The sequence below is a fragment of the Oryzias latipes genome, chromosome 16 (assembly GCF_053564925.1).
Source record: "Oryzias latipes strain Hd-rR chromosome 16, Olatipes_Hd-rR_3.1".
NCBI lineage: Eukaryota > Metazoa > Chordata > Actinopteri > Beloniformes > Adrianichthyidae > Oryzias > Oryzias latipes.
Genome location: NC_136252.1, coordinates 5,793,711 through 5,807,639, shown reverse-complemented (window position 1 = coordinate 5,807,639; position 13,929 = coordinate 5,793,711). Strand labels below are relative to the sequence as shown.

Sequence of the window (13,929 nt, the reverse complement as noted above, 5' to 3'; positions counted from 1 at the left end):
AGGTTGTCCACCTCCCTGAAGAGGGGGTGGGAGTGATTGTCCATGATGGTCCCCAGTTTAGCCAGTAGTCTGTCCCCCACTACCTCCTCCAGATTGGCAGGCTTGAAGCCAATAACAGACCCTGCTTTTCTAATGAGTTTGTTCAGTCTGTTGGAGTCCTTTGATGCCAGCACCCCAGCACACTGCAGCAAAGAAGATGGTGCTCGCCATGACAGACTGGTAGAACATGTGGAGCATCCTACTGCACACATTGAAGGACCTGAGTCTCCTCAGGAAGTAAAGTCTGCTCGTGCCCTTCTTGTAGACGGCCTCAGTGTTAGTGGACCAGTCCAGTTTATCGTCTAGATGTACACCCAGGAACTTGTAGGACGAGACAATTTCCACATCCGTCCCACCGATACAGACTGGGAAAGACTTTCTCCTGCTAAAGTCAATCGCCATCTCTTTTGTCTTGCCACGTTCAGCTGCAGGTAATTTTCCCCAGATCACCTGACGAAACGCTCCACGAGGCTCCTGTAGTCCTCTTCCTGTCCATCTTTCACACACCCGACCACAGCTGTGTCATCAGACTACTTCTGGAGGTGACAGAGCTCAGAGTGGTACTGGAAGTCAGCTGTGTAGGTGGTGAATAGGAAGGGGGACAGCACGGTTCCCTGAGGGGCTCCTGTGTTGCTTATCAGGGTGTCAGACACACAGCTCTGCAGTCTCACAAACTGTGGTCGACCTGTCAGGTAGTCCTCAATCCACGAGGCCAGGGGGGCATCCACCTGCATCTTCCCTAACTTCTCCCTCATCAGTCTCGGCTGGATGGTGTTGAAGGCTGAAGACAAGTCAAAGAACATGATCCTCACTGTGGTGTTCGGCTTTTCCAGGGAGGACTATGCCCTCTGCAGCAGGTATATCAGTGCATCCTCCACTCCAGCCTTGGGTTGGTATGCAAACTGCAAAGTGTCTTGGAAGGGGCTCACCAGGGGTCTGAGGTGTGACAGCACCAGCCGCTCCATGACCTTCATAACATGGGAGGTCAGTGCTATAGGCCTGTAGTCACTGGGGGCCTCAGGATGGTTTTTCTTTGGCACCGGGACGAGGCAGGAAGTCTTCCACAGCACTGGGAAGCTCTGAAGGTTAAGGCTAAGGTTGTACAGGTGCTGAAGTACACCACATAGCTGGCTGGAGCAGTTCTTGAGTACCCGGGGACTGATGCCATCAGGTCCAGCAGCCTTTCGCTGGTTGAGCCTCTCCAGCTCTCTCCTCACCTGAGTGGGTGTGATGAACAGTCCATTCATTCATTCACTCATTGGAAGGTGAGTGGAAGGAGTCCAGTGGTCGTTCAGAGGAGAAGTGGGTGGACTGCTGGGGGAGGGGGAGCTGGTATCGGACCTGTTTAAAAACTGGTTAAAGACTGATGCTGGAAAGATAAACTTTTTTACATTAATCTAACTTAAGTATTGGCTTCAGTCAAGATAAATCTTTTTTTGCGTTCAGTCATCTTAAAATTACGACGCAGTATTAGGGCCACCAAAAAAAATTAAAAAAAATAAAGTAAAATTACGAGTTTTTATCTCGTAAATTTAAGAGGTAAAAACTCGAAAATTTATGAGAAAAAACTCGTGAATTTACAAGATTTTAAGACGTAAATTTATGAGAAAAAACTTGTAAATTTAAGATTTTAAGTGGAAGTGAGCATGCAGAGCAGCAGGTGAACGCCGCACAGCAGCAGAGCAGACCGACTAAACTCAGTTGAACAGGTGAGCTGAATGAGCTTGAACGTTCCAAATATCTGGAAGCTCATTTGTTTGATTTACAAATTTATTTTAAGTTTTATTTATTGATGGTTGGTTTGCAGGATCCCTGCAGCCCGATGAAGCCATCGGTGTCCCTGCAGCTGTTTGCTTGAATCCTTTCTTCCTCCACCAAAGACGAGATCTCTACGTTTGTGTGACGTTTGTGTGTCTGAGGAGGAGGATCACTTTTTTGGCATTTTCAACGTTCTAATGCTAATACAACAGACTATTTTCATTCATCTTTGTTGTTTAATGATATAACGGGACGTTGACAGGTTCATGACGTAAGGTGACAGATGAACTTCAGGGTTTGTGAATGAAAAGGAGAATAAAAGCTGGAACGATACTCTGCACCAAAACATGTCTCTGAGCTCCTTATTGTACATATGAAACTCTGCTTTACTGACACTGAACCTCGGTAAGACGGCTCTACTGACAATAATCTGATTTGAGTCGCCAAAGGTTCAGAATCTCTTTGTTTTAAACCTATAATAATCCGAAAACTAAGCTTCACAAAAGGCTCCACATCTTTCATCTTCAAGCGATGCTCCGATAAACGGACAACTTCGGTGTTTTCTCCTTGTTAATCTATGACTTTTTTCTCGTAAATTTACGAGATAAAATGTCGTAATTGTACTTTTTTTTTCTTCTTTTGGGTGGCCCTAAAACTCCGTCGTATAAAATAACACGTAGTCAACAGACATTTATTTTACTTTCATTCAAATTAATTCCATTAGTAGGTGTAACCTTGGTGCTGCTGTTAGATCGGCACCGCAAGGAATTGTGGGATACCATTCCCTTTGCCTTTGAGAAAAAACTCGTGAATTTACACAAGTTTTTTCTCTGGAAGGATTTGTGTACAGGTGTAGGTTTTTGTCTAAATATGTTTAGTTGTTTAGCTGTTTTACTGTGTTTTGCCGAGTTATCTTACCCTGTTATGTTTAATTCTTTCTGCACCATGAGTGAGAGGGAGGAAGAGAAGGATGAGATGATTTAGCACTACTAGTATAATAATATAGTTTAAGAACTGAAGTTATAGTCAGAGTCATGATAATTAAATGCATGGGATACATTATAAATCATCACTACATCATTTATTTTAATTTTATAAAAATCAGAATATCTGCAGCCTCAAACTTAGACATATGAGAGTTCAAGAAGTACAATAAATTAAGATGGAAAAACATTTTATTGAATTGGAGTAATAATACATTTAGTTTAATAAATATATACATTTGAGTTGTATAAACAATTATTGAGTTAGATGGACGTAAGAAATTAGGTTGAATAAATTTGACTCAATTACTTGTTACCAATTGAATCAATTCATTTAAGTTTTATAAGTTGTATAATATATATACATCACAATGTTATTGGAAATAAGATCAGAAACTCGTGCGTTTACTTTGTCCGTTCTTTTTCTCCGAGCAGAAACTTTCTTTTGCTGATGATGCAGCCGTATTACTTTTTTGATGGACGTATAATCTTTATACGCCGTCATTTAAATCTCAGACTCCGTCTCACTGGAGGATAGCGCTCTCTCGGGATATCAGCGATCCATTGAGAATATCTTTATGCACATGCCTAGCACCTGTATTAACCCAGGGTTACCAAGTTGAGCGTAATTACGCCAACTCATATCCAGTCTTTTGGAACCGACATACCCAGAGTAAGCAAGTTCAGCCAAAGTTCAGGGTTAAAGTCAGGGTAGTTTAATCCTGCTTTCTGGAATACCTCCCTGGTTATTGTATTGGTGATGAAGTATTAGACCTTCTTTTAAGTCCTTTTGTTGTACATTTAATAATTTTAATTGGTATTTTTGTGTGGTCAATTTAAAAAAAAAATCAGATTTTTTCCTAAATTACTGCTCAGTTTGAGCCAGATAAACCTTAACTTTTGGCAACTAACTTTAGCAGCCCACATCATAATACTAACACTGCAGGTGTGTCTCAAATCACTGCAGCCACTGATTGTTTAAAACCCACTCTGATGAAAACGGTGAGATTTTTTAACAGCATGTTCTCTCATGATGGAGGACATAAAAAGAAAATTGCATTTCTGAGATAATGACAATGAAAAGACCACTGGGAACGCTTTTACACCAGATCAAAAGATGACTGGAGTGGGTCTTTAACTTGAATGCTCCTGTCAATGTGCAGACAGTCTAGGTTCTAACATCTTCAGCAGGCTTGTCCAAAGTCCGGCCCTTGGGGGCAAAATGCAGCCTGCGTTCAAATTTCCTACAGGCTCCTTTCATAAAAATCAATAACATGCTCCCCCCAGCATTTTTCTAAAACCTATCTGTTGGATTTCTTAATCGGGGTGGGCTAAATTACGACTTACAGACGAGACATGCTATCTACAACAAAATAACTGCTAATGAATGATGTAAGAAATGGATATACGGACTGTAATTTTGGTAAAAACTTGTTTAGATGTATTTGCTTTCTGTGTGAGGACATGTAAAGTATGCCATTGCAATAAAATGTTCATTGAACAGTTCATCAGCATTTAATATTCTTAAAATAATTAGGCTAAAATGTTTGGCCCTCAAACATTTTTACCTAACCAAATCTTTGCAAAAAGTCTGGACACCCCTGATCTACAGGAAACGAAACCATTGCTGTTCTGAAAAACCTGATCAGATGTTTTCTTCTATGTATAACTCTGCTGGGGGAAAAAGCTTGAGTGATTGTCCCACACTTTGTAAAAAGGGTTTTATTTTGCTTTAGTCAACATCTCAATGAGATTTACTTATTTAGTTAATGACGATCTCTTTCAATATTAATCATTTGAAACACTTTTTTTTTTCATTCAGATTAAAAGAAAAATATATGGACTATTATTTTACTACAGGTTTTAATGTGTTTGGTTCTCGGAAACTATTGAAGCATTTCTGTCTCATAATTCAATAAAAGTCAATACCAGAAATGCTTTTTCATTTTCAAAATGAAGCTGCGTTTGTTGACTGGAACTGCTGACCGGAAATGAATTACAGTATGTGACACTTTTTGCAAGGTGGATGTAAAAATGTAAATGCAATCCCCTCTTTGCATTTTCGCTTTAATTATGACACAGTATGAGCAGTGTTTAAGGAAAAATTGAATAAGCATTTTGGAGGATTGATATTTTATTTTATTTTTGAGTCATTTGATGCAGTTACATTGTGAAAATGAAAAATCATTTCTGTTGATCCAATTTAATTGTCAAATTAGACATTTCTATATGAATATTGCTACACATTTACTAGAGAACTTTTTGAAAATGAAATGTAAAACACCATTTTCATTATCATTTTAATTAAGTGACAGAATAAGTGATGTTGAAGAAGAAACTGAAAAAAACATTTGGCTGATTGAATTTTTTATTTTATTCTTGAGTCAACAAACGCAGCTTCATTTTGAAACAGAGTAAGCATTTCTGGTATTGACTTATGCTTCCATAGTAAACTCAATAATTTGCTTCTAACACTTCTGTACTGTCTCTAGATGATCATATTAAAAAACTTTTTTGGAGTTGAAAAGAAAATTCAATTCTTTTTAAATATTGAATGTAAAAACAGTATTTTAGAACATTATGTGTATTTTCTTCCAAGAACGACCTTTACACCTGTAGTTTTTTATGTAATAGTTTTTTTTTGTTTTTTTTTTCCAGTTTTGTTGTGTTTTTCTGGGCCTCAGACAGCTCTGTGCTGCAAGCACCAATTAATTTATTGAGTGGCTATCCCTGGACAGTAACAGAGTGAAGGCCTGTTATTGTGTTTTTCTTCCTCCCCTGCTCCTTTAGAGTGTTCAAGCGGGTTCTTCCTCTCCCTAACGGCAGCTGGAACGCCATTGTGGACGACTGGTGTTGCCACCCGGATCCATTTGCCAACAAGAAGTTATTGCCTCGAGCTGAAGATTGTTTATTGGGTGACACCTTCGTCCTTTTAGCCCGAGATAGCAGCTGTACTCAGACTCTGACTGAAGAAGTGAGTCCTGTTGGAACAGAACACACACAGGATCAAAAGGTGAGAGGGCTGCGCATGTCCATTTTAATTTGGGATTTTTCCCAAAGTGCTACACTGGAGTCCTCGTTGTGTTGTGTAGTATAGTCACCCACACAGACTTCGTTTCAGCCTCAGACAGCGGCTCCATTGAAGTCCATCACCAGCAATTGATGAGGATTGATCCCTCCACTCTTTCATTAATCATTCTACACACGAACGGCACTGAAAAAACCCCACAAGGAGCAGAAAAACCATCTGCATTCCATTTTCTGTCTCACATTTGTGTTGCAGCTACTGCTGATCTGTATTTTTCATTTGAAGAAGATTGTGTATTGATGCTTGTTGTTGCTTTTTGCACAGAAAGCTTGTCGCCGTGTGACATTTATCTCCTGCGCGAGCTGCTCATCAGTCCTGGGAGAGGCCGTGTCACCAGGTACACCCCCATTCCAGCTCATTTCACTTATGCTGTTCAGCAGGACCTTAGAGCACTTCTCCATTGTGTCTTACAGAAGCGCTGAAGCTCTACATTACACAAGTGGTTGTGGAGCCCGCTGTGGGGGACCCAAAACCAGAAGCTGCACAAAGCAGGCAGGTTTTTATTGGCTTTTGACATCAAATAAACTCAAATTCATCAAGTCTTTTCAGGTTATTCGCTGGACAGGTTAGTTCCTCATTAAGATTGGAGCAAAAACCATAAAGTTTTTGTTCATTTCTATGGTTTGTCGAACAGACCAACAGTTGGCTAAGGTTCAGAGGAATAAAGTACATCAGCTGCAGCGTGGCAGAACCTTTTCACCAATATGAGGTGGTGGGAGGTCAGAGGTACAACGGTCGCTGTCCTCTTGGTGATTTGTCTCCCAGCTACCCAAGTCCCATGTAGAAGTGTCCAAGACACTGAGGCTGGAGTTGCTTCAGGGGCAACTAAAAATATAAGAAAACATGACTGAAACGAAAAGCACCAGGGCCGTTTACAATAACAAGACAACAACATGATTCAAAATAGTTTTAGTACTTTTTCTACATCAAACTTCATTCAAAAGATTGTTGTTTTTCTTTTTAATGTATTTACGTGGATTTTTGCAACTAAAGAAAGTTGGTTAGTCATTGCTATGTGTTAATGAAATGAATAAAAATCACTTCATTAGACAAAGGATTTTGATTGGCAAGCTTCCATGCTAGATTGTACCACCAGCAAAGTACCATTGATGACAGACTTGGGACAAGCGTTAGCAGTGGGGTGACAGGAAGTCCACTGTAAACATATTATCCACCATTTGTGGCCTCTCTAGATGAGGTCATGGAGACCGCTTAGAGCCCACATACTACAGACACATTTTAAAGGAGGAAGGAGACATGCACTTTATTTGCTAAATATTTTACCAAATGGCTCATATTTCTGTCTTCATCTGCAGAGTACTTGTGCTCTTCATTTAGCCTTGATATAGTGGCTCCAGTTAAACAAGGGAACATTTTTGAACACTTTGTTTTCTCTGAAATGACCAACTCAAATGAAAATTGCTGAGTGGACAATGATCTTCTCCTCTGCTCCATTCTGAGGCATCCACTTGTAGACAAATAGATCAATGTACTTCTTCCTCGTCTGAGCTGGAATCTGGATCTAACTATACGTCTGGAAAGCTCAAATATTGCTCACCATTTATGTTGCACTGGTATTGTTAGGTTGAGGGTGTGAGGGGCTGTAAGCTAGCCAGAGAGCATGTACACAGAAAGCTCCCAACAACTGGCAGGGGAAAGGGGGAAAACAGTCCTGCCCACAACTCAGGTGAACTTCTAATGAACCTGCCGCTCTGCAGAGACTATGTCTTAGAAAACAACACAGATTTTTTTCTTTTGGCTCAAAACGGCATAATCAAAACTAGAAGCGGCTGCATTTCCAGAAGAAAAAGCAGGGTTGAATGCTATAATGCTGAGTGAAAATGAAACTTAAAAGGTAATAATTGGCAAAATAAGAAGAAAGAAATTATCAAAGTTGACCATAAATAAAGTGGAAACAGTACAATATCATAAAAGATATGTTTGTTAAAAATGCGAGGAATCAAACCAGCAGAATTGTGCACCACAGCTCACGTGTCATGCCATGACGCCACCAAGCAGGTACAGTGGATTGGACGTACAACAGCTGTTTTGGATCGTTTAGTGTTGCAGCGACTCTCTGGCATCCAGGCTGATTTAAAAGAAAAGTGAAAAGCCAACAAAATTCCTCCGTTTTTATATATTTTCACTGGGATTGATTTGACCTTCTAGACGTGAGGGAGCTATGTTTATAAAAGCTGAAGACTTTTTTCCTCCGTCGACCAGGACGGCATATGACGTCACGCCCCAGCGGGGGAGATTGTTGAAAAGTAATCAAAGCTTGAAGACAATTTGTGAAAAAAATGCATAATCACAAGACTAAAATGTGTTGTTGTCCAAAGCCCTGTGAGCGTTTTAACATTTTAACGGTGTCTGTAGCTGAGAGAATGCCAAAATAAGAAGCTCTGGGTGAACTTTGGTGAAAATGTCGGAAGCCTCTCCCATTGAAACCCATTATAAAGCTGAAATTACTTCAATGTTTAAAGGTTTATATTTCAAAAACTAAAACATATTGTCAAACTCTGAAAGAATTGGAATTAGTTTAAAGTCTTGTGAATAATTTGTAGTCTGAGTGGTGTCTCTAGCTAAAAGTAAGTTGAAGTTATAATGGTTAAAAGAAGCAAAGGTTTTCAAAGTTTCCCCATTTATTTTAACGGAGGCAAAAAAAAACTGGAAAGCCAGGAATATTTTGAAAAGTTCAAAAATTTGTTAGACCAAAAGTCATAACTGGAAAAAGCTGAAAGAGCTGAATATTTTAATTGTCGAATGGTTAAAATAGCTGAAAAATTGTAGAAGTCCAGCGCAAAAAAAATTTGGTTGAACGCCATAGAAATAACAAAAGACAGAAAGAGAAACAGGAAAACCAATTAAAAGACCACTGGGAACACTTTGAAAATTGATCAAAACATGATCAGAGTGGGTATTTAAAGCAGCTGTCATCAAACACAGTGCGACTTTGGAATTTATCATAAAAATAAAGAGAAACCTTTCAATTTAATTCAAGCTTTATTTATTAAAAAAAAAGTGCTTTTTATGAGTTGCAGTTCAAAGTACTTAACATTTAAAAACCAACAACAAAATACAAAAAATAAAACTAGCTCACCTATTTGCGTCCTTTCCTTCCATTTACACATACATCCCCTTACCACACACTCAAAGCATACTGTTGCACACACACACCGACACACAAAACTGTAAGTGTGAAATAGACGTAGTATGGCTTGGGTCTGCTGTGAGGAAACAATCCATCAGGAATCTCTTATACCAGGAGCCAGTTCAGCCACAGAAAACTCCGGCGTCCACCCACACCAGACAGCAACAGAGTCCACTTCACAGCCATGAGACTGCAATGCTGGACCCTATTTGCCCCAGCAAGGGTGAGCACCGCGGCAACAACCAGTGACCAAACCGGCAAACCCTGGTATAAAAGATCCCCACAACAAACACAATCATAATAAAAGAAAGTTTAAAAAATATACATAAAATGTATTTAAATACATAAAAGTGAAAGTAAATAAATAAAAATAAATACCTCAATTAAAATAGTTTTTTATGATAAATAACTAGATGAGATCAGTTCCACAGGCCAGGACTTTAATCCAGTTGGATTGTCTGTGTTCTTTTATTTGGCCGTATCGCACCCCCACCTAGCAGTGCCCCCAATTTCATCTGGATGATGCCCATCTGCTACACTATTCAAACATGTAGTTGTAGAGTTAGACAAGATAATTCTTCTCTAAAAGTTCTGGTTCATTGCTTGGTACATCCTTCATGTGGGCATCCATGAGGTTTCTTTATTTTTTTCCCCAAAATCCTTTTTTTTCTTCTTTTTTTATGAGTTTTCCTTACCGAGAAGGAGGGTCTAAGGGCAGGCTTAGCTTAGTATGTGAATATATAGTTAAGCAATTACCTGTTGTATTTTATGACTGATTTCATGGTGTTATACAATTGCCGAAAGGAAGTCAGTGGAAGCCTGTGTTGTAATATTTGGCTCTATAAATAAATCTAAAATTGATAAGTTTTGGTCCTCACCTTATTGAGTGAATGTTGAGGTTAGTTGTTAAAAAGTATGAAAGAACTGGTGCAGAAGGAAGTATCATATGTTGTACAAGGAAAAAACAAAAAGCATCAGTTTAATGGCATACAGTACCGGTATATTTGACCACAAATGGGTTTACAACTGGCAGAAACTTGGGTTGATCCTTTGGGTTTATGTGCCGCTTCTGTTTTGAGCTTTTGGTACCGCAGGTGCTGACAAGCAGGTACCTTGCAGAGAAGATGTTGTTTTTTTTTTTTTTTTTATTTACTTCTTATAAATGTAGCACCATTAAAAATAGGAAACAACATGCTTTTCAATATATACCATATTGTAAAGCGGCATTGTTACATCGGAGAAACAATCTGCTTAACAAAAAAACGTCTTTACTTTTTAGGCCATGTTTAATTTTAGATTTTGAGTTTCCAGCCACCTATAAAGTCGTCACAAGCATTTTGAAGACCTCTTTAAAAAACACTATTCACAGTTTACGGGGGCTGTCATAGATATTACTCTGTTCAGGAACATTGAGCTTGTGATATAAAGTCACCCTCTCGACTTCTTTGCAATCACCTCTTACTAACTAGATGATAGTATGAACAACAATAGAAGTGATACCCAGTGGTCCTTGAACCTTTATGTCTGAGCAAGCAGGTCTCCACCAGCAGCCACTGTTTGGACAAAATGAACCGAAAGACCAAAGGTTTTTAAAAAAAAGTTTGAATCCACACAGTAAGTAAGCCCGACATTTCCAATCAATTACATTGAAATTAGATTTTTAAAGTGTTTGCACACATAACCTAAGGGTGACCCAAAAGAAAAACATTTTATAGAGTTACGTTCCTGAAAAGCTACCAAAGGTCAAACTAAATGAGGCATTTCTATAACATTCCCAAAAGGCCTATACCATGCAAAATCAAATTTGTTTGAGCTTTTAAGTGTTTATATCCATTTCATGTTTAATATCCGTTCCTCGCTATAAATAAACCCCAAAGCGGTATTCCCGCATTTCTGAGTATTCCTCAAAAAATCTGGGCTCTGACCACTAGTCTACGGAGCCCTCCATGTGCCAGTGGGTAAAAAAAAAAATCTGATAATTATTACAAGTCATCATTAGTCGCAGACCGTCTTCGGGGACCTGCGACTACTGATCAGATCACACTATTTGATCTGCTGCCGACATAGAACGAGATGATCTTTTAAATGGGCTTTTATTATTGTTATGATTGTTATTAAGTGCATGTTCGCTTATAGTTTTTTAAATCTGGTTGGCCAGTGCTTAATTATTGGCAGAACGGACCCGGAAGAAGGGTTAGGATTACCAGTAGGTTAGTACGTGCTAACAACATTTAGCTGTGGATGAACTTAAGATGGAATAACATCAGCTGTTATTTTTGTCTGGACCTGACTGGTAACACAAATTCATGTGTTTGTTTGCACGGTTTTTCAGAACTATTTATTCAAAAGCCGCCTCCTCTTGTCCCAAAGCTGATCCTCTGCTTGGGGATACAAATCTCCCAAGAGACACGGTTCTCCTGAGTCCAGCAGCCTGACATACTGTGGTCCAAAGCCTCCACCGTTGCGCACACCGTAACCGTAACAAAGCACCCTCCCCTGCCTGCAAACCCAAAGCTACGAGTTCGGCTGCTCTGCTCAGAGGCATTATTATAAAAAACTTTATTTGTTTATCACCTTTCAAGAATAAAATCACAAAGTGCTTCACAGAAAAATATGGTAAAACAATAAATATAAAAAAGAATTCTGAAATATTTAAAAAAAGATTGGGTTTTAGTTGCTTTCTAAAAGAAAACACTGAGTCTGCAAATCTGAGGCTGAGAGGAAGGGAGTTCCAGAGGGATGGAGCCACTGCTGCAAAGGCTCTGTCACCTTTAGTCTTTAACCGGGATCTCTTAACAACCAGCAAACCCTGGTCACATGACCTCAGGGACCTGCTGGGAGTGTACGGCTGCACAAGGTCTTTTATATACACCGGTGCTTGGTTATTAAGAGCTGTGTATGTTAAAACCAGGATTTTAAAATGCACTAGAAAACGAATGGGGAGCCAGTGCAGCTGAATTAATAACAGGGTGACATGTGAAAACACGTTTTAAATATTTTTTGCTCAAACATTTGAAGATGGAGCTGCAATAATCAAGATGAGAAGAAATAAAAGCGTGGATTGGCATCTCCAACTCAGAACGTGACACAATTGGACTCAGTTTTGCAATTTTTTTAAGATGATAAAAACAAGAACGAACAAGTGACCCGACATGCGAGTCGAGGGATAAAACCGGGTCTAGAGTGACCCCAAGGTTCCTGACAGAGGCGTTGATAAAGGAAGCAAGTGGACCAAACCACTGGACTATCTGGGGGAAGCAACTGTCAGGAGCACAGACTAGAACCTCAGTTTTAGCTTCATTTTAGTTGGAGAAAGGTATTATTCATCCAACTCTTGACTGAATCCAGACACCTGCGTAAAATCTAAATTTTAAAAACATCCTGGGGTTTAAAAAAACACAAAGCTGAATATCATCAGCATAAAAATGATAAGAGATATCATTAAAATAACTTAAAATATGCTGCAAAGGCAATAGATATAAAATGAACAGTAAAGGTCCCAAAACTGAGCCTTGTGGCACACCAGAAGTGAGGGATGCAGAGGAGGACTTAAATTCAGTACCATCCCCTCCCAACCAAATCTTGTGATGTAGGCCAGTAAGAACAGCCTCTTCCAGGAAGAGTCTGCGCTGCCAGCACCGTCTTCAGGCTAACACACACACCCACTTTCTTAACAGAGCTAGTGATGATCAGCTGAACTCTTTCCATTTCTATGCATCATATGCACATCCATCTTTGCAAAAGTTTGGATGTTGTTTGTTTTCTTTGGCTAAATGGAGACACGCTGCTGAAGCCAACTCTAGTTTGACGTCATGAAATGGGACAACACACAAGGAGCGAAAGCCAGAATCATAGAGATTGAGCCTTTTTTACAGATTAGAAAAAAAGAACTCAGGAAAATAACTAATATTTCATTAAAAATGTATTCTTTTGTGTGCCAAAGGTAAAATATTATTATATACATGGATATTGTTTACTATAAAAGGCTTTAGAATAGCACGTTGTAGGCCTTTAAGGTTTTTCAGTCATAATGACTAATGTTGTTCACCCTTTAGCATATCCTTTCAGGGCTTGACATAATACCCTTCCTGACACAACCCTGGATTTTATCGGGGCTGGGGACAAGCACAGGGAGACCCAGATTTGGGGCCCCCTTTGGACTACATAGTTGGGCAGTAGCGCAAAGGGTCTTATAAGAGGATATGACTAAGGTGTTCCAGATTCTGAAGAGCACTACTGTTTGGCAGCTTGTCATTATGCATTTTAATCATCTTAGTGTTTCTTAGATGTGATTTATATGTAAATGACTAAACTTGAACCTTGTTTGGTGCAGGTTTCACTTCCTTGAAAGGACAATAGCAACCAGACTGCTTAACCTGTCAAACTCCCTCAGTACTTTCCACTTCTCGGTTCAAACACCTGACGGAAATGCCTTCCTGCTCGTAAGTACCATCAAGAATTAAAGATAAACTTTGTTTCGTCTAAAGGATGACGTGGCCTGCTGTTTGGTTTTATGTGGGAAATATTTGAAGATCTACATCATGTACTTCTATCCACACATACAGTACATACACGCACACATAAAAACTAATTAGCAGGCACTGATTTTACATGTTGTCCCACATAAACAGAAGAGAGGTCAGTACTGTTCATCATAGAAACACTTTAAAACTGTGAGACACAGAATGTTAAAAAAAATCCAGGAAATCCAATTGTATGATTTTTTTTTAAAGAATTTGTGTAAATAAATATTTTGTCAATAACAAAGTTTCACCTGAATACTTGATGTAAATTCATCCTGGTTGTTAATGACCAAGATCAAAGGTTTCCTGTAAATCTTCAGCAGGTTTACCTTGTAGCTGCTATTTCTGTCCATTCTTCCATGCAGATCTTTTCAAGAGCTGTGATGT

The 13,929-nt window shown here is 39.2% G+C and overlaps 1 protein-coding gene across 1 annotated transcript in view; it reads left to right on the top strand.

The window, feature by feature from the left end:
• Positions 1-13,929, top strand: part of ube3d (ubiquitin protein ligase E3D) — a 31,689-nt gene that overhangs the window by 6,089 nt on the left and 11,671 nt on the right. Inside the window, exons 4-7 of the mRNA XM_011484858.4 lie at positions 5,571-5,793; positions 6,133-6,205; positions 6,282-6,360; positions 13,353-13,461. Of these exons, the coding sequence (XP_011483160.1) occupies positions 5,571-5,793; positions 6,133-6,205; positions 6,282-6,360; positions 13,353-13,461 (484 nt within the window). The remainder of the gene's footprint in view (positions 1-5,570; positions 5,794-6,132; positions 6,206-6,281; positions 6,361-13,352; positions 13,462-13,929) is intronic.